At 51.6% G+C, this 21,859-nt stretch overlaps 1 protein-coding gene across 1 annotated transcript in view; it reads right to left on the bottom strand.

Annotated features, from left to right (window-relative positions):
- Positions 1–21,859, bottom strand: part of LOC137301353 (suppressor of tumorigenicity 14 protein homolog) — a 92,325-nt gene that overhangs the window by 25,944 nt on the left and 44,522 nt on the right. Inside the window, exons 9-12 of the mRNA XM_067970796.1 lie at positions 15,333–15,427; positions 12,959–13,059; positions 1,654–1,784; positions 1,029–1,133 (exon numbers count right to left, since the gene is read on the bottom strand). Coding sequence (XP_067826897.1) covers positions 1,029–1,133; positions 1,654–1,784; positions 12,959–13,059; positions 15,333–15,427 — 432 coding nt within the window. The remainder of the gene's footprint in view (positions 1–1,028; positions 1,134–1,653; positions 1,785–12,958; positions 13,060–15,332; positions 15,428–21,859) is intronic.

The following is a 21,859-nucleotide window of genomic DNA, read 5'->3' as shown; positions in this document are numbered from 1 at the left end:
CCCAGTGAGTGGTTATGATCTGGAATACACTGCCTGAGGGGGTGGTGGAGGCAGATTCAATCATGGCCTTCAAAAGGGAACTGGATAAGTACCTGAAAGGAAAAAAATTGCAGGGCTACGGGGATAGGACGGGGGAGTGGGACTAGCTGAATTGCTCTTGCACAGAGTCGGCATGGGCTGGACGGGCTGAATGGCCTCCTTCTGTGCTGTAACCTTTCTATGATTCTAAGAATTTTTTTTACAACCGTGTTTGGTTTCTGGTTCACTCTTCACCCCTCTGACTGCCCTTTTCCCATGGTTTGGGAAGCGCTGTATTCTCCCCAGTGGTTATCCATCCCTCACTTTGTACAGGCCGTGTCGAGTTTGTTTCTCTTCATATTGTCCCATTAATCCATTTAAGATCACACTTGTTAAACCCGCATTTATAAGCCCTTGGTGCGAGCGTAAAATCTTCTTAAAGGCATTTTGTTGTCTTCACCGCACCCCGTCTCTTCACTATTCCTTCAACTCCCCCCTGCAATAAATACACAACCCCCCCCGCAACAAATACACAACCCCACCGACCCCCCCCAATAAATACACAACCCCACCGACCCCCCCCAATAAACACACAACCCCCCCCAACAAATACACAACCCCACCGACCCCCCCCCAACAAATACACAGCCCCACCCCAATAAATACACAACCCCACCGACCCCCCCACAACAAATACACAACCCCAACGCCCCCCCAATACACAACCCCACCGACCCCCCCCAATAAATACACAACCCCACCGACGCCCCCCAATAAATACACAACCCCACCGACGCCCCCCAATAAATACACAACCCCACCGACGCCCCCCCAACAAATACACAGCCCCCCCAATAAATACACAACCCCACCGACCCCCCCCAATAAATACACAACCCCACCGACCCCCCCCCAACAAATACACAACCCCACCAACGCCCCCCCAACAAATACACAACCCCACCGACCCCCCCCCCCACCCCGCCCGTGATCGTACTGTGGACACTCACTGCACTTGTTTTCATCATCGTTGTCCCCACAGTCATTCCAACCGTCACACACCAGGTCTGACCGGATACAACGGCCGTTCCTGCAGGGAAACGCATTCGGGCAAGCTGCAGAGAGAGGAAATCCGTCAGTTCCCAATGCTTCAGGGAATGGGTCATTAAGGTCAGAGATATCAATCCTCAAAAATCAAAAAGAATCCTTTTCTGGCTTACCATCACAGTCAAAGGATAGCACACTGGGGGGAGGGCCCCGGAGGGGGGAGAGCCCCAACGGGCGGGGGAGAGCCCCAACGGGCGGGGGAGAGCCCCAACGGGCGGGGGAGAGCCCCAACGGGCGGGGGAGAGCCCCAACGGGCGGGGGAGAGCCAACAGGTGGGGGAGAGGGTCGGTGGGGGAGGCCCGGAGGGGGAAGAGCGGGTGGGGGAGCTCCGGAGGGGGCAGGAAGACAGTGAGCAAACGAAGAAGAGACACACATTGCAGAGTGAGCATGGGTTGCTCTATAAAAAAGATCAATCCCCCATCGCCCAATGCCCCCCCCCCCCCATCCCCCATCGTCCCTTGTCTCTCTCCCCTCATCCCCCCAATCATCCTTTGGCTTTCCCCACCCCATTGCACCTCTGCTACTTACGTTTATCAGTATCATAAGGTTCAAAGCTTGCGAAAAATCCCCGATCCGACTCTGCCCCATCGGAATGGAACTTGACTCTCATCTCATGTCCATCAGCCAGCTCAACCACCGTGGATCTGTGCCCACAGATCCTGAAACACAAGTGCACGATAGTGTGTAATACAACAACTTGCATTTATATAGAGCCTTTAACATAGTAATACATCCCAAGGCACTTCACAGGAGCGATTACAAAACAAAAATTGACACTGAGCCACATAAGGAGATATTAGGACAGGTGACCAAATGCGTCAAAGAGGTAGGAGAGAGAGGTAGAGAGGTTTAGGGAGGGAATTCCAGAGCTTAGGGCCCAGGCAGCTGAAGGCACGGCCGCCAATGGTGGAGCGATTAAAATCGGGGATGCGCAAGAGGCCAGAATTGGAGGAGCGCAGAGATCTTGGAGGGTTTTGGGCTGGAGGAGATTACAGAGATAGGGAGGGGTGAGGGCCATGGAGGGATTTGAAAACAAGGATGAGAATTTTAAAATCGAGGCGTTCCCGGACCGACAGCAACAGTAGGTCAGTGAGCACAGGGATGATGGGTTAATGGGACTTGGTGTGAGTTGCGATACAGCAGAGTTTTGGATGAGCTCAAGTTTATGGAGAGTGCAAGGTGGGAGGCCGGCCAGGAGAGCATTGGAATAGTCGAGTCTGGATGTCGCAAAGGCACGGATGAGGGTTTCAGCAGCAGATGAGCTGAGGCAGGGGCGGAGACGGATGACGTTACGGAGGTGGAAGTAAGCGGTCTTGGTGATGGAGTGGATTTGGGGTCGGAAGCTCATCTCAGGGTCGAATAGGACGCAGCGGTTGTGAACGGCCTGGTTCAGCCTCAGACAGTGGCCGGGGAGAGGGATGGAGTCGGTGATAGAATAACAGCTCGGCATAGGTAACCGTATCATGGGAGAATTAGCATAGAGGGCTACAGTAAAGGAGGAAGTCTTGAAACCAAGATATATTGGCCGTGATTCAGTGGATGGGTTAGAATGTCTGGAGTGAAATGAAGAAAAATAGTTTAATGCAGGTCAGTACTGATATCTGTATACTCTGAACGGATTCTGAGAGATACAGGCTAACACAGAGTTTTAATTGGGTCGTACGGATTCTGCTGGCATGCTAAGCAAGCAGCATGTGTTGCCAGTTTAATGCAATTTGAGAGCATCAGAGAATTGGTGTAAAGGATTATGGCTAGTTTAGAGACAAAACATTTGGTTTCGGTTGCCATTATCCTGGAGTGAGATATTTATGACCATGAAAAATTGTCTCATCTTTTACTGATAAGCAATGAAATGGCACCACATTCCATGAGACTGCGAGTCAGCCCAGCATGGGGACCCAGGATGCAGTGGTGGAGGAGCCTCAGCCTTTACCCTTGACCAACAGGTCCGAGGTACTTGCTGACCACGGCACCGTGGTACAGGAAGCCATTCAAGTGGGGGGAACGAAAAGGAATGTGGTAGTGGTAGGGGATAGTATAGTCAGGGGGATAGATACTGTTCTCTGCAGCCGCGACCAGGAGTCCCGAGGACTGTGTTGCCTGTCCGGTGCCAGGGTTAAGGGCATCTCCTCGCAGCTGGGGACGAACTCAGAGAAGGAGGGGGAGGATCCATGGACGAGTTATGTGGATAGATTGGAGAAGCTTGGGTTGAAAAAACAGAGAAGGTTGAGAGGAGATTTGATCGAGGTATTCAAAATCATGAAGGGTCTGGACAGAGTAGATAGAGAGAAACTGTTCCCATTGGCAGAAGGGTCAAGAACCAGAGGACATAGGTTTAAGGTGATTGGCAAAAGAACCAAAGGCGATAAGAGTAAAAACTTTTTTACCCAGCGAGTGGTTAGGATCTGGAATGCACTGCCCGAGGGGGTGGTGGAGGCAGATTCAATCGTGGCCTTCAAAAGGGAACTGGATAAGTACTTGAAGGGAAAAAGTTTGCAGGGCTATGGGAAAAGGGCAGGGGAGTGGGACTAGCCAGATTACTCTTGCAGAGAGCCAGCATGGGCTCGATGGGCCGAATGCTGTAACCATTCTATGATTCTATCCAGTTGTCGTGGTCCAAGTAGGAACCAATGACATAGGTAGAACTAGAATGAGGTTCTGCTGAGGGAGTTTGAGGAGCTCGGGTCCAAATTAAGAAGCAGAACCTGAAAGGTAATAATCTCTGGATTACCACATGAGCCATGTCCAAATTGACATAGGGTCAAACAGATTAGAGAGTTAAATGCGTGACTGAAAGAGTGGTGTGGGAAACAGGGGTTTCGATTCATGGGGCACTGGCCCCAGTACTAGGGAAAGAGGGAGCTGTTCCATTGGGACGGGCTCCACTTAAACTGGGCTGGGACCAGTGTCCTGGTGAATCAAATAACTAGGGCGGTAGATAGGGCTTTAAACTAATAAGGGGGGGTTCAGGTAAGGGTAAATTTATAAGTCTAAACAGAAAAGTCAAGGCCGCAGAGCAGAGTAGCAATTTGGGTAAATACAAGCAGGAAAGGACAGAGAGCTTAACAAAGGTAATAGGGCATTAGTGACTACGGTCACATCAGGGAAAAATAGTAGGAAGTTAAAATTAAAGGCGCCACAAAGCATTCGTAACAAGATAGACAAATTAATGGCACAAATAGAGATAAGTGGGTTTGATCCAGTCACCATTACTGAGATGTGGTTGCAATGTGACCAAGATTGGGAACTAAATATTCCAGGGTACTTGACTTTTAGAAAAGACAAAATGGAAAAGTGGGGGGTGGGGGGTAGCCCTGATAATAAAGGGTGAGATAAAGGCAGTAGTGAGAAACAATCTTAGCTCAGAAAATCAGGATGTAGAATTAGTATGGGTGAGGCTAAGAAACAACAAGGGACAGAAAACATTGGTGGGAGTAGTTTATAAGTCCCCTACTCTAGTTATAGTGTTGGACAGAGTATAAATCAGGAAATTAGAATGTGTAACAAGGGTAGTGCAATAATCGTGGGAGACTTCAATCTTCATATAGACTGGACAAATCAAATTGGCAAAAGTAGTTTGGAGGACGAGTTCATTGGATGCATTCGAGGCAGTTTTCTAGAACAATATTTCGAGGAACCAACTAGGGAACAGGCTATTAGATCTAGTATTGTGTAATAAACAAGGTTAATTAGTAATCTTATAGTAAAGAATCCACTGGGGAAGAGAGATCACAATATGATCGAATTTCATATTGAGTTTGAGAGTGATGTAGTTAAGATGAGTGTCTTAAATTTTAACAAAGCCAATTCCATAGGTATGAGGGGCCAGTTGGCTAAGGTAGATTGGGAAATTAGATTAAAATATGACAGTAGATAAACAATGGCGAACATTTAAAGAAATAATTCATAATTCTCAACACATATACATTCCCTTGAGGAATACAAACTCCACGGGAAAAATGATCCAAATGTGGCTAACAAGAAGAGTTTTTTTTTAATTTGTTCTTGGGATGTGGGCGTCGCTGGCGAGGCCAGCATTTATTGCCCGTCCCTAATTACCCTCGAGAAGGTGGTGGTGAGCCGCCTTCTTGAACCGCTGCAGTCCATGTGGTGACGGTTCTCCCACAGTGCTGTTAGGAAGGGAGTTCCAGGATTTTGACCCAGTGACAATGAAGGAACGGCGATATATTTCCAAGTCGGGATAGTGTGTGACTTGGAGGGAAACATGCAGATGGTATTGTTCCCATGTACCTGCTGCCCTTGTCCTTGTCCTTCTAGGTGGTAGAGGTCATGGGTTTAGGAGGTGCTGTCTTGGCGAGTTGCTGCAGTGCATCCTGTGGATGGTGCACACTGCAGCCACAGTGTGCTGGTGGTGAAGGGAGTGAATGTTTAGGGTGGTGGATGGGGTGCCAATCAAGCGGGCTGCTTTGTCCTGGATGGCATTGAGCTTCTTGAGTGTTGTTGGAGCTGCACTCATCCAGGCAAGTGGAGAGTATTCCATCACACTCCTGACTTGTGCCTTGTAGATGGTGGAAAGGTTAGTTAAAGATAATATCAGATTAAAAGAAGAGGCTTTCATTGTTGCCAAAAAGAATAGTGAGCCTGAGGACTGGGAGGGTTTTAGAAATCAGCAAAGGATGACCAAGAAATGGATAGCAGTACCATTGGATTGGAAGGTAGCAAATGTAACCCCACTATCCAAGGAGGGAGAGAAAAAATAGGGAATGACAGGCCAGTCAGCCTGATGTTGTGAAAATGCTGAATCCATTATTAAGGACATGTTAACAGGGCACTTAGAAAATCATAATACGATGCCACACAAGAGGTTGTTACACAAGATTAGGGCTCATGGGATTGGGAGTAATATATTAGCATGGATTGAGGATTGCTCAGCAGTCAGAAAAGAGATACAGCAAAGGCTATGGGCCCCGACAACATCCCAGCTCTAGTGCTGAAGCCTTGTGCTCCAGAACTAGCTGCGCCTCTAGCCAAACTGTTCCAGTACAGCTACAACACTGGCATCTACACGACCATGTGGAAAATTGCCCAGGTATGTCCTGTCCACAAAAAGCAGGACAAATCCAATCCGGCCAATTACCGCCCCATCAGTCTACTCTCAATCATCAGCAAAGTGATGGAAGGTGTCGTCGACAGTGCTATCAAGCGGCACTTACTCACCAATAACCTGCTCACCGATGCTCAGTTTGGGTTCCGCCAGGACCACTCGGCTCCAGACCTCATTACAGCCTTGGTCCAAACATGGACAAAAGAGCTGAATTCCAGAGGTGAGGTGAGAGTGACTGCCCTTGACATCAAGGCAGCATTTGACCGAGTGTGGCACCAAGGAGCCCTAGTAAAATTGAAGTCAATGGGAATCAGGGGGAAAACTCTCCAGGGGCTGGAGTCACACCTAGCACAAAGGAAGATGGTAGTGGTTGTTGGAGGCCAATCATCTCAGCCCCAGGGCATTGCTGCAGGAGTTCCTCAGGGCAGTGTCCTAGGCCCAACCATCTTCAGCTGCTTCATCAATGACCTTCCCTCCATCATAAGGTCAGAAATGGGGATGTTCGCTGATGATTGCACAGTGTTCAGTTCCATTTGCAACCCCTCAAATAATGAAGCAGTCTGAGCCCACATGCAGCAAGACCTGGACAACATCCAGGCTTGGGCTCATAAGTGGCAAGCAACATTGAAACCAGACAAGTGCCAGGCAATGACCATCTCCAACAAGAGAGAGTCTAACCACCTCCCCTTGACATTCAACGGCATTACCATCGCCGAATCCCCCACCATCAACATCCTGGGGGTCACCATTGACCAGAAACTTAACTGGACCAGCCATATAAATACTGTGGCTACGAGAGCAGGTCAGAGGCTGGGTATTCTGCGGCAAGTGACTCACCTCCTGACTCCCCAAAGCCTTTCCACCATCTACAAGGCACAAGTCAGGAGTGTGATGGAATACTCTCCACTTGCTTGGATGAGTGCAGCTCCAACAACACTCAAGAAGCTCGATAGCATCCAAGATAAAGCAGCCCGCTTGATTGGCACCCCATCCACCACCCTAAACATTCACTCCCTTCACCACCGGCACACAGTGGCTGCAGTGTGTGCCATCCACAGGATGCACTGCAGCAACTCGCCAAGGCTTCTTCGACAGCACCTCCCAAACCCGCGACCTCTACCACCTAGAAGGACAAGAGCAGCAGGCACATGGGAACAACACCACCTGCACGTTCCCCTCCAAGTCACACACCATCCCGACTTGGAAATATATCGCCGTTCCTTCATCGTCGTTGGGTCAAAATCCTGGAACTCCCTTCCTAACAGCACTGTGGGAGAACCGTCACCACACGGACTGCAGCGGGTCAAGAAGGCGGCTCACCACCACCTTCTCAAGGGCAATTAGGGATGGGCAATAAATGCCGGCCTCGCCAGCGACGTCCACATCCCATGAACGAATAAAAAAAAAGTCGGAATGAATAGGTCATTTTCGGGTTGGCAGGTTGTAACTAGTGGGGTGCCGCAAGGATCAGTGCTTGGGCCTCAGCTGTTTACAATCTATATTAATGACTTAACTGAGGGGACCGAGTGGCAGGTGGAGTAAAATGTGGGGAAATGTGAGGTTATTCACTTTGATAGGAAGAATAGAAAAGCAGAATATTTTTTTTAAAAGGTGAGAGACTAAGAAATGTTGGTAGTCAGAGAGATTTGCGTGTCCTTGTACACGAATCACCGAAAGTTAACATGCAGGTACAGCAAGCAATTAAGAAGGTAAATGGTATGTTAGCTTTTATTGCAAGGGGGTTGGAGTATAAGAGTAAGGAAGTCTTGTTGCAATTATAAAGGACTCTGGTGAGGCCACACCTGGAGTACTGTGTACAGATTTGCTCTCCTTACTTAAGGAAGGATTTACTTGCCTTAGAGGGGGTGCAAAGAATCACAGAAGAATCTAGAAAATTTATGGCACAGCAGGAGGCCATTTGGCCCATCGTGTTGGCCCTGCGGAAAATGAGCCACCCAGCCTAATCCCACTTTCCAGCACTTGGTCCGTAGCCCTGTGGGTTACGGCACTTCAGGTGTACAACAAGGTACATTTTAAATGAGTTGAGGGTTTCTGCCTCTCCCACCCTCTCAGGCAGTGAGTTCCAGACCCTCACCACCCTCTGGGGGAAAAAGATTCTCCTCAGCTCCCCTCCAATCCTTCTACCAATCACTTTAAATCTATGCCCCCTGGTTATTGACCCCTCCACTAAGGGAAATAGGTCCTTCCTATCCACTCTATCGAGGCCCCTCACATAATTTTGTACATCTCAATCAAATCTCCCCTCAGCCTCCTCTGCTTCAAGGAGAACAACCCCAGCCTATCTAATCTTTCCTCAAAGCTAAAACTCTCCAGTCCTCAAAACAAACTCATAAATCTCCTCTGCACCCTCTCGAGTGCAATCACATCTTTCCTGTAATGTGGTGACCAGAACTGTACGCAGTACTCAAGCTGTGGCCTAACTAATGTTTTATACAGTTCCAGAATAACATCCCTGCTTTTATATTCTGTGCCTTGGCTAATAAAGGAAAGTATCCCGTATGCCTTCTTAACCACCTTATCTACCTGTTCTGCTACCTTCAGGGATCTGTGGACATGCACTCCAAGGTCCCTCACTTCCTCTACACCTCTCAGTATCCTCCCATTTATTGTGTATTCTCTTGCCTTGTTTGCCCTCCCCAAATGCATTACCTCACATTTCTCCAGGTTGAATTCCATTTGCCACTTTTCTGCCCAGCTGCCCAGTCCATTGATATCTTCCTGCAGTCTACAGCTTTCCTCCTCACTATCAACCACGCTACCAATTTTTGTATCATCTGCAAACTTCTTAATCAAGCCCCCTACATTTAAGTCCAGATCATTAATATATATCACAAAAAGCAAGGGACCTAGTACTGAGCCCTGTGGAACCCCACTGGAAACAGCCTTCCAGTCACTAAAACACCCGTCGACCATTACCCTTTGCTTCCTGCCACTGAGCCAATTTTGGATCCAACTTGTCACTTTCCCTTGGATCCCATGGGCTTGTACTTTTTTGTCCAGTTTGCCATGGGGGACCTTGTCAAAAACCTCACTAAAATCCATGTAGACTACATCAAACGCACTACCCTCATCGACCCTCCTTGTTACCCGCCTCAAAAAATTCAATCAAGTTAGTCAGACATGACCTTCCCTTAACAAATCCACGCTGACTGTCCTTGATTAATCCATGCCTTTCTAAATGACGGTTTATCCTGTCCCTCAGCAATGATTCCAATAATTTGCCCACCACCAACGTTAGACTGACTGGCCTGTAATTACTCGGTCTATCCCTCGCTCTCTTTTTAAACAATGGTACAATGTTAGCAGTCCTCCAATCCTCCGGCATCCAGTGAGGATTGGAAAATGATGGTCAGGTTCACTAGATTGATTTCTGGGATGAGAGTTGTCCTGAGGAGAGATTGAGTAGAATGGGCCTATATTCTCTGGAGTTTAGAAGAATGAGAGGTGATCTCAATGAAAAAAACAAGATTTTGAGGGGGTGCTTGACTAGGTAGATGCTGAGAAGCTGTTTCCCCTGGCTGGAGAGTCTAGAACTAGGGGGCATAGTCTCAAGATAAGGGGTCGGCCATTTAGGACTGAGATGAGGAAAAATTTCTTCTCTCAGAGGGCTGTGAACCTTTGGAATTCTCCACCCCAGAGGGCTGTGGATGCTCAGTCGTTGAGTATATTCAAGACGGAGTTCGATAGATTTTTGAACTCTAAGGAATAAAGGGATATGGGGATAGGGCGGGAAAGTGGAGTTGAAGTCAAAGATCAGCCATGATCTGATTGAATGGCGGAGCAGGCTCGAGGGGCCGTATGGCCTACTCCTGCTCCTATTTCTTATGTTCTTATGTGGTGCCACATTGCCATCTCCTGGTGTGGTAGCATAAAACACAAGGATCACAAAACAATAATCTCAGAATTGATAGGTTCAGAGAAAATTATCTGACATTGTCTATCTAAGTGTTTTTCAGCAATTCTTTGATATTTCGCACTGAGAACGCAACTGGATTCGTTAGTAGTTTGCAGACCCTGATGGATATCCTACTTGTAAGTATAAGTGTATACTTTAAGTAAGGTCCGTATAGGGCCACTAAAGGATACTGTAGGGCAGATTCAAACTGATTCACAGGTTATGGCACAGCTGCTAAATGACTATTTTGCATCAGTCTATACTCCAACAATGATGTTTATGTTCCAGATGGGGGGTGCTTAGTATTGAACATTATTAATATTAAAATAGACAGTAATGTCCTCTTGGATAGATTAGGAAAGCTCAAAATTGATTGTGCTCCAGGTCTGGATAGTATCCAGCCAAGGGTGATTGAAGAAATGGGACAGATGCTCTGTGAGTCCCTTACCCATATCTTTAATAGTTCAACAGAGTCAGGGATAGTTCTCTTAGACTAGAAGCTAGCTCATGTAGTTCCGATTTTTAAAAAAAGGGGACAAATCAGAGCCAGGGAACTACAGGCCTATCAGCCTGACATCCATTGTTGGGAAGATACCAGATTGGAGCCAGGGATCGATCCTGGGCCTGTTACTCTTCATGATCTTTATTAATGACCTGGACAGTGGTGTTGTGAGTGTGGTGAGTAAGTTTGCAGATGACACCAAAATCTGTGCAAGAATAAGACAGTAGAGGAGTGCAATCAAATCCAAAAAGATTCAGATGTGCTCGGGGAGTGGGCCTCCCATTGGCAAATGGTGTTTAATTTAGATAAATGTAGTGTCATGCATGTTGATAGGGCCAAAACAGAATACACGTACCATTTGCAGGGAACAAGACTGAAAGAGATTGAGAGAGAAAGATCTTGGTGGTGTTGTGCACAGATCACCAAAGGTTCATGACCAATGTAGAGGAACTGTAGCTAAAGTTGACAAGGTATTGGGTTCTATTAATAGAACCATTCAGTATAAATCAAAGGACACCATTTTGACACTATACAGGTCGCTGGTCAGACTGCATCTAGAGTACTGAGCCCAGTTTTGGTCCCCCCCCCCCCCCCATGGTGGGTGATATTGTCGCCTTGGAAAAGGTCCAGGCGAGAGCTACAAGAATGATTCCTCGCTTAAAGAACCTCAGCTACTCAGACTCAAGGGCCTTGGTCTATTTACTGTAGAGCAGCATATGTAATAAACTGGATAGCCCGGGGGTGAAGGATAGAATAGTAGAGCCTGGTCTTCAGTTGCTTCCAAGTCTTTATTCACAGACTCCACACCCTAGATCAGCTCTCTTATAAATGGATACAAGAGTCCCCAATTTATACACACCATCCGAATATAATTAACACTAATTGATATAAATCATATGAATACAATTAATAGCGTAGACGAAGAGGTGACCCGCTGGAGGTCTATAAAATAATTAACGGGCTGGATAGTGTCCCTATTGATAGATTATTCCAGTTTAACAGGTTGGGGAGGACCAGGGGACACGGGTTAAACAATGGAAGAGTAGGAATAGACTGGATGTTGGGCGGTTCCTCTTTCCCAGAGAGTAGTGAGCCTCTGGAATGCATTGTCGGCTGGTGTGGGAGGTGCTGACTCTCTGCATCCCAAGGAGAGCTCGACCGGTTCCTGACTGGGGCAGAGATCGCATCATATAGAAGGGAAGTGTCTTTATAGATAACACTCGGTCCGTGTGATCTCCTGGACTGGTTTCGATCGCCTGAGGGGGTCAGAGAGGAACTTTCCACAGTATTTTTTCCCCTTATTGGCCCTGGGTTTTTCCCCCTCCCAGGAGATTACATGGCTGGGGGGAGGGAAGAAGTGTTTAGTCAGGATGCTCTGACCATCATGGTGTGGGGCAGGCTTGGTGGATCAGCTGGACTTCTCCTGTCCATTGATTTTGTATGTCTGTAAAACTTGCTTGTACTTTGTTGATATTTAATAAAATCAACAAATTGATTATCTCTGGCATCCGAACCGATATAATTTGGATGAATCTACGGGGTTGATCTAACAGCAACCATCAGCAGTACTGAGCACACCTTCCCATTCCCTCCCAACCCCCCCCCCACAATCCTGTTACCTTAGTCGTCAGACCTTCAAATGTTCCTCACAACTGAAAGCTGAGGCAGTCAGCTCTCAGCCTGTGCCTTTTCCACAAGGTTAGAGATAGAAATTGCTGGAAGTACAGCAAGGTCTGACCAAGGCCTAGCCCCCTAACACTGACAGTATCCTTCGGCATCTGAGACACTCAGTGTGGGAAACACCCTCAGCCAAAGTGTAGCTGCTGTCTGTCAGAGCCAAGGGGGTAGAAGAGACTCTCCAAACAAGAACGTTACCTCAGCCTCGCTCTCCTTCCAGCATTGACACCCCCGACCCTCAGCTCAGGAAAAAGCAGCCAGTCCCCGGCCTCCACCCTGCCATCCCCAGCAGCCAGTCCCCGGCCTCCACCCTGCCATCCCCAGCAGCCAGTCCCCGGCCCCCACCCTGCCATTCCCAGCAGCCAGTCCCCGGCCCCCACCCTGCCATCCCCAGCAGCCAGTCCCCGGCCCCCACCCTGCCATCCCCAGCAGCCAGTCCCCGGCCTCCACCCTGCCATCCCCAGCAGCCAGTCCCCGGCCCCCACCCTGCCATCCCCAGCAGCCAGTCCCCTTCCCCCACAGCCAGCAAGCACTGATTCCCCCAACCCCACTGTTTAGCCCGGGTCTAAATCAGCCCACTCAATAAGCCCCTTCCTCAAGTTATTGCTCCACAGATCCACACCTATCTCAGGTGGTTGTGAGCACAGGACCATGTCCAGTTTGAAGGACTCACCTCTGGTTATTTATTTCTATGTAGTCCTTGCAGGCCCCACTGTGCGGCTCTTGCAGGAGGAACATGCGGAACGTCACTTTCAGCCGCTTCGAGCGAGGAACCTGAGCAGGAAAAGGACCAACACTGAACAGGGCTCCCCTGGGGAGAGAGTGCAGAGATCTCGAGATACAGTCCGCGCGCTGACAGGGGCCGGGGCGCGTGCTGACAGGGGCCCGGGGCGCGTGCTGACAGGGGCCCGGGGCGCGTGCTGACAGGGGCCCGGGGCGCGTGCTGACAGGGGCCCGGGGCGCGCGCTGACAGGGGCCCGGGGCGCGCGCTGACAGGGGCCCGGGGCGCGCGCTGACAGGGGCCCGGGGCGCGCGCTGACAGGGGCCCGGGGCGCGCGCTGACAGGGGCCCGGGGCGCGTGCTGACAGGGGCCCGGGGCGCGTGCTGACAGGGGCCCGGGGCGCGCGCTGACAGGGGCCCGGGGCGCGCGCTGACAGGGGCCCGGGGCGCGCGCTGACAGGGGCCCGGGGCGCGCGCTGACAGAGAGCGACTCCAATCACACACTGTAGTTTACTCACTTGCTGAAAGGAGTTGGTCAACACCACAACAGTGCAGAGAAAACTCGGTATAAAACACTCAGCCGTAGCCAAGCAGAGCATTTTACAAAATTATCTTTGTACCTTGTGAGCGGCAATAACGGAGGGGGGAAGGGTCGAGGCGGGGGTCGAGGCGGGGGTCGAGGCGGGGGTCGAGGCGGGGGTCGAGGCGGGGGTCGAGGCGGGGGTCGAGGCGGGGGTCGAGGCGGGGGTCGAGGCGGGGGCCCAGCGCTGGGTTTCATTCCAGCTGCTTTAAGTATTCCGCGAATTTAGAAAAACTCAGACCACAATTACCAGCAGCACCAGTGAATGTCCAGACCCAGGCATCACCCCCCCCCACACTGCCCCCTCCCCCCACAAACAAATCACCCCCCACACTGCCCCCTCCCCCCACAAACAAATCACCCCCCCCCACACTGCCCCCTCCCCCCACAAACAAATCACCCCCCACACTGCCCCCTCCCCCCACAAACAAATCACCCCCCACACTGCCCCCTCCCCCCACAAACAAATCACCCCCCACACTGCCCCCTCCCCCCACAAACAAATCACCCCCCCACACTGCCCCCTCCCCCCACAAACAAATCACCCCCCACACTGCCCCCTCCCCCCACAAACAAATCACCCCCCCACACTGCCCCCTCCCCCCACAAACAAATCACCCCCCCCCCACTGCCCCCTCCCCCCACAAACAAATCACCCCCCCCCACTGCCCCCTCCCCCCACAAACAAATCACCCCCCACACTGCCCCCTCCCCCCACAAACAAATCACCCCCCACACTGCCCCCTCCCCCCACAAACAAATCACCCCCCACACTGCCCCCTCCCCCCACAAACAAATCACCCCCCACACTGCCCCCTCCCCCCACAAACAAATCACCCCCCACACTGCCCCCTCCCCCCACAAACAAATCACCCCCCACACTGCCCCCTCCCCCCACAAACAAATCACCCCCCCACACTGCCCCCTCCCCCCACAAACAAATCACCCCCCACACTGCCCCCTCCCCCCACAAACAAATCACCCCCCCACACTGCCCCCTCCCCCCACAAACAAATCACCCCCCCCCCACTGCCCCCTCCCCCCACAAACAAATCACCCCCCCCACTGCCCCCTCCCCCCACAAACAAATCACCCCCCACACTGCCCCCTCCCCCCACAAACAAATCACCCCCCCCACACTGCCCCCTCCCCCCACAAACAAATCACCCCCCCCCACACTGCCCCCTCCCCCCACAAACAAATCACCCCCCACACTGCCCCCTCCCCCCACAAACAAATCACCCCCCACACTGCCCCCTCCCCCCACAAACAAATCACCCCCCCCACACTGCCCCCTCCCCCCACAAACAAATCACCCCCCACACTGCCCCCTCCCCCCACAAACAAATCACCTCCCACACTGCCCCCTCCCCCCACAAACAAATCACCCCCCACACTGCCCCCTCCCCCCACAAACAAATCACCCCCCCCCCACTGCCCCCTCCCCCCACAAACAAATCACCCCCCACACTGCCCCCTCCCCCCACAAACAAATCACCTCCCACACTGCCCCCTCCCCCCACAAACAAATCACCCCCCACACTGCCCCCTCCCCCCACAAACAAATCACCTCCCACACTGCCCCCCTCCCCCCCACAAACAAATCACCCCCCACACTGCCCCCTCCCCCCACAAACAAATCACCCCCCCCACACTGCCCCCTCCCCCCACAAACAAATCACCTCCCACTGCCCCCTCCCCCCACAAACAAATCACCTCCCACTGCCCCCTCAGTTCACACTCTTACCCTCAAGGTCCAGGTGCAGTCCGCTCGAGGCGGGTAATATGCAGGATAATACGGGGAAGAGAAATTCCCGGATTGTTCCAGAACCTTTCCGCACTCTATCAGAAACAAATCACATCTCTGGTTAGTGCCCGTAGCCCGGGGGGGGGGGGGGGGGGGGGGGGGCGGTGGAGAGAGAGCCAGCCTCAAACTGGAAATGTTACAGATCAAGGAGTCATGATAGTACTGGTCACTTCCATTTTTAAATGAAACCTTCCAATAAAATTCCACATCAAATACGATTAATTAAACACAGGAACATGGGACCACAGTAAAAGTACAGAAGGGAGAGTTAATGGACCAGAGGGAGGGGCTTCGATGGGAGGGTTAATGGAGGAGGGCCATATGAGGGAGGGGATGTCTTGGGGGCAGGGCCTGCAGGAGGTCTTTTGCAGGGGAGCAGAGGCTGGAGGATACCAATATCGAGCGAGTTGATAACATTTTCAGTTTGCTGCCACGATTCCTCCGTCTGATGGCGGGTCGAAGCTAACGTCTGATGGCGGGTCGAAGCCAACGTCTGATGGCGGGTCGAAGCCAACGTCTGATGGCGGGTCGAAGCCAACGTCTGATGGCGGGTCGAAGCCAACGTCTGATGGCGGGTCGAAGCCAACGTCTGATGGCGGGTCGAAGCCAACGTCTGATGGCGGGTCGAAGCCAACGTCTGATGGCGGGTCGAAGCCAACGTCTGATGGCGGGTCGAAGCCAACGTCTGATGGCGGGTCGAAGCCAACGTCTGATGGCGGGTCGAAGCCAACGTCTGATGGCGGGTCGAAGCCAACGTCTGATGGCGGGTCGAAGCCAACGTCTGATGGCGGGTCGAAGCCAACGTCTGATGGCGGGTCGAAGCCAACGTCTGATGGCGGGTCGAAGCCAACGTCTGATGGCGGGTCGAAGCCAACGTCTGATGGCGGGTCGAAGCCAACGTCTGATGGCGGGTCGAAGCCAACGTCTGATGGCGGGTCGAAGCCAACGTCTGATGGCGGGTCGAAGCCAACGTCTGATGGCGGGTCGAAGCCAACGTCTGATGGCGGGTCGAAGCCAACGTCTGATGGCGGGTCGAAGCCAACGTCTGATGGCGGGTCGAAGCCAACGTCTGATGGCGGGTCGAAGCCAACGTCTGATGGCGGGTCGAAGCCAACGTCTGATGGCGGGTCGAAGCCAACGTCTGATGGCGGGTCGAAGCCAACGTCTGATGGCGGGTCGAAGCCAACGTCTGATGGCGGGTCGAAGCCAACGTCTGATGGCGGGTCGAAGCCAACGTCTGATGGCGGGTCGAAGCCAACGTCTGATGGCGGGTCGAAGCCAACGTCTGATGGCGGGTCGAAGCCAACGTCTGATGGCGGGTCGAAGCCAACGTCTGATGGCGGGTCGAAGCCAACGTCTGATGGCGGGTCGAAGCCAACGTCTGATGGCGGGTCGAAGCCAACGTCTGATGGCGGGTCGAAGCCAACGTCTGATGGCGGGTCGAAGCCAACGTCTGATGGCGGGTCGAAGCCAACGTCTGATGGCGGGTCGAAGCCATGACTCAGAGACAATCTATGGCAGAGAGGAGCTTCTGTCCCGGTCAGTGCAGAATCCCCAACCCACTGGGGCTCCCGGTGTGGGGGGAATTTAAAAATGCGAAGTGGGGGCTTCCATGTCATCCTTGGCACAACTGGTTGCCCCCTGTAAGGACAGGTGTACGGGTTCAATGGCCATATATTTCTAATAGAAAATATATCCACAGATTAGCACTTACTCTGCAATGGCGATGCGAGGCCAGGCTTGGAGAAATGACCTCATTAATCATTCATGAAAAGATATAGTAAATCAGTGACTGTCGGGAGGTGATGTGGGATGAATGGGCTTGTGTTAGGGGTGTATTGGAAGGAGATAGGGAGCAAGGCCATAACTGATACCCACTGTTACAGATCTTACTGCACAGACTTGTTGAAGGGAGATTACCCAAACCTGGTTAGAACCGTTTGACATAACACATTATTTTAGAAGCACACGGGTACGGTAGCATAGTGGTCATGTTACTGAACGAGTAATTCGGAGGCCTGGACTAAAATCCAGAGTCATGAGTTCAAATCCCACCACGGCAGCTGGCGAATTTAAATTCAATTAATTAATTAAATTAAATTAAAATCTGGAATTAAAATACTACTATCAGTAATCATGGCCATGAAACTACCGGATTGTCGTAAAAACCCATCTGGTTCACTAATGTCCTTTAGGGAAGGAAACCTGCCGTCCTTACCCAGTCTGGCCTAAATGTGACTCCAGACCCACAGCAATGTGGTTCATTCTTAATTGCCCTCTGAAATGGCCGAGCCAGACACTCAGTTGTAAAATCTCGCTACGAAAAGTAGTAAAAAGAATAAAACCGGACGGACCACCCGGCATCGGACCACGAGGCACCGGACACGACAATGGCAAACCAAGCCCAGTCGACGCTGCAAGGTCCTCCTTACTAACATCTGGGGACTTGTGCCAAAATTGGGAGAGCTGTCCCACAGACTAGTCAAGCAACAGCCTGACATAGCCATACTCACAGAATCATACCTTTCAGCCAACGTCCCAGACTCTTCCGTTACCATCCCTGGGTATGTCCTGTCCCACCGGCAGGACAGACCCACCAGAGGTAGCGGTACAGTGATATACAGTCAGGAGGGAGTGGCCCTGGGAGGCCTCAACATTGACTCTGGACCCCATGAAATCTCATGGCATCAGGTCAAACATGGGCAAGGAAACCTCCTGCTGATTACCACCTACTGCCCTCCCTCAGCTGATGAATCAGTCCTCCTCCATGTTGAACACCACTTGGAGGAAGCACTCAGGGTAGCAAGGGCACAAAATGTACTCTGGGTGGGGGACTTCAATGTCCATCACCAAGAGTGGCTCGGTAGCACCACTACTGACCGAGCTGGCCGAGTCCTGAAGGACATAGCTGCCAGACTGGGCCTGCGGCAGGTGGTGAGCAAACCAACACGAGGGAAAAACTGACTTGACCTCATCCTCACCAATCTACCTGTCGCAAATGCATCTGTTTATGACAGTATTGGTAGGAGTGACCACCACACAGTCCTCATGGAGATGAAGTCCCGTCTTCGCACTGAGGACACCATCCAACGTGTTGTGTGGCACTACCACCGTGCTAAATGGGATAGTTTCAGAACAGATCCAGCAGCTCAAAACTGGGCATCCATGAGGCGCTGTGGGCCATCAGCAGCAGCAGAATTGTATTCCAGCACAATCTGTAACCTCATGGCCCAGCATATTCCTCACTCTACCATTACCAACAAGCCAGGGGATCAACCCTGGTTCAATGAGGAGTGTAGAAGAGCATGCCAGGAGCAGCACCAGGCGTACCTAAAAATGAGGTGCCAACCTGGTGAAGCTACAACTCAGGACTACATGCATGCTAAACAGCAGAAGCAACATGCTATAGACAGAGCTAAGCGATTCCACAACAAACGGATCAGATCAAAGCTCTGCAGTCCTGCCACATCCAGTCGTGAATGGTGGTGGACAATTAAACAACTAACGGGAGGAGGAGGCTCTGCAAACATCCCCATCCTCAATGATGGCGGAGTCCAGCACGTGAGTGCAAAAGACAAGGCTGAAGCGTTTGCAACCATCTTCAGCCAGAAGTGCTGAGTGGATGATCCATCTCGGCCTCCTCCCGATATCCTCACCATCACAGAAGCCAGACTTCAGCCAATTCGATTCACTCCACGTGATATCAAGAAACGGCTGAGTGCACTGGATACAGCAAAGGCTATGGGCCCTGACAACATCCCAGCTGTAGTGCTGAAGACTTGTGCTCCAGAACTAGCTGCGCCTCTAGCCAAGCTGTTCCAGTACAGCTACAACACTGGCATCCACCCGACAATGTGGAAAATTGCCCAGGTATGTCCTGTCCACAAAAAGCAGGACAAATCCAATCCGGCCAATTACCGCCCCATCAGTCTACTCTCAATCATCAGCAGAGTGATGGAAGGTGTCGTCGACAGTGCTATCAAGTGGCACTTACTCACCAATAACCTGCTCACCGATGCTCAGTTTGGGTTCCGCCAGGACCACTCGGCTCCAGACCTCATTACAGCCTTGGTCCAAACATGGACAAAAGAGCTGAATTCCAGAGGTGAGGTGAGAGTGACTGCCCTTGACATCAAGGCAGCATTTGACCGAGTGTGGCACCAAGGAGCCCGAGTAAAATTGAAGTCAATGGGAATCAGGGGGAAAACTCTCCAGTGGCTGGAGTCATACCTAGCACAAAGGAAGATGGTAGTGGTTGTTGGAGGCCAATCATCTCAGCCCCAGGACATTGCTTTAGGAGTTCCTCAGGGCAGTGTCCTCGGCCCAACCATCTTCAGCTGCTTCATCAATGACCTTCCCTCCATCATAAGGTCAGAAATGGGGATGTTCGCTGATGACTGCACAGTGTTCAGTTCCATTCGCAACCCCTCAGATAATGAAGCAGTCCGAGCCCTCATGCAGCAAGACCTGGACATCATCCAGGCTTGGGCTCATAAGTGGCAAGTAACATTCGTGCCAGACAAGTGCCAGGCAATGACCATCTCCAACAAGAGAGAGTCTAACCACCTCCCCTTGACATTCAACGGCATTACCATCGCCGAATCCCCCACAATCAACATCCTGGGGGTCACCATTGACCAGAAACTTAACTGGACCAGCCATATAAATACTGTGGCTACGAGAGCAGGTCAGAGGCTGGGTATTCTGCGGCGAGTGACTCACCTCCTGACTCCCCAAAGCCTTTCCACCATCTACAAGGCACAAGTCAGGAGTGTGATGGAATACTCTCCACTTGTCTGGATGAGTGCAGCTCCAACAACACTCAAGAAGCTCGACGCCATCCAGGACAAAGCAGCCCGCTTGATTGGCACCCCATCCACCACCCTAAACATTCACTCCCTTCACCACCGGCGCACTGTGGCTGCAGTGTGTACCATCCACAGGATGCACTGCAGCAACTCGCCAAGGCTTCTTCGACAGCACCTCCCAAACCCGCGACCTCTACCACCTAGAAGGACAAGAGCAGCAGGCACATGGGAACAACACCACCTGCACGTTCCCCTCCAAGTCACACACAATCCCGACTTGGAAATATATCGCCATTCCTTCATCGTCACTGGGTCAAAATCCTGGAACTCCCTTCCTAACAGCACTGTGGGAGAACCTTCACCACACAGACTGCAGCGGTTCAAGAAGGCGGCTCACCACCACCTTCTCGAGGGCAATTAGGGATGGGCAATAAATGCCGGCCTCGCCAGCGACGCCCACATCCCGTGAACGAATAAAAAAAAACATAATTAAACATATAAAAAGTACAGAAACTGGGGCTCATTGGGGATATTTCTAGTCTTGCTGAGGCTAGAGTAAGCAGTGAAGATGACACACAATCTCCTGAAGGCATCTCTGCTGTGTGAGTGATAATGTTATAATTGGTACCAATATCTCATACAATGAATACAAGGGTTGTGTTTAATTATCACATTGACTTGATTTAATAAAGTGTTAATACCAGAGTTTCAACACTGTCTGGTCCTCGAACTTCTATTAGAGGTCAAGGGGGGCTGACAATATCCCATATAAAGGGGGGGGGGGTGACGATATCCCATATAAAGGGGGGGGGGGTGACAATATCCCATATAAAGGGGGGGGGGGTGACGATATCCCATATAAAGGGGGGGGGGTGACGATATCCCATATAAGGGGGGGGGGGGTGACGATATCCCATATAAAGGGGGGGTGACGATATCCCATATAAGGGGGGGGGTGACGATATCCCACACAAAGGGGGGGGGCGATATCCCACACAAAGGGGGGGGGCGATATCCTATATAAGGGGGGGGTGACGATATCCCACACAAAGGGGGGGGGGCGATATCCCACACAAAGGGGGGGGGGCGATATCCTATATAAGGGGGGGGTGACGATATCCCACACAAAGGGGGGGGGCGATATCCCACAAAAAGGGGGGGGCGATATCCCACAAAAAGGGGGGGGCGATATCCCACAAAAAGGGGGGGGCGATATCCCACACAAAGGGGGGGGGGCGATATCCCACAAAAAGGGGGGGGGCGATATCCCACACAAAGGGGGGGGGCGATATCCCACAAAAAGGGGGGGGCGATATCCCACAAAGGGGGGGGGCGATATCCCACACAAAGGGGGGGGGCGATATCCCATATAAAGGGGGGGGTGAGGGAAGGAATCTCACTGTGACATTTTTCCGGTGTTCATTTTCCCTCCTTCCTGTGGAATCGTGACGAACACGTTCCTGACAGTTTCACCGACGCCATGGATTGTTTCCCGATTGACCGCTCAGCTCAAACCAATCACCCCCCCCACCGCCCCCCCAAACCAGCACTGGTCACTGGGGACTCACAGGCCTCCCTGACCCCTGGTGCCCAATTTTGCTAAAGGTGTACGAGGAAAATACATCGCAAAATATACTTCCCTTGTTTACATCACATTAA

The sequence above is a fragment of the Heptranchias perlo genome, chromosome 33 (assembly GCF_035084215.1).
Source record: "Heptranchias perlo isolate sHepPer1 chromosome 33, sHepPer1.hap1, whole genome shotgun sequence".
NCBI lineage: Eukaryota > Metazoa > Chordata > Chondrichthyes > Hexanchiformes > Hexanchidae > Heptranchias > Heptranchias perlo.
Note: the sequence above shows the minus strand (reverse complement) of the source record. Positions and strands in the feature narration are given on the sequence as shown.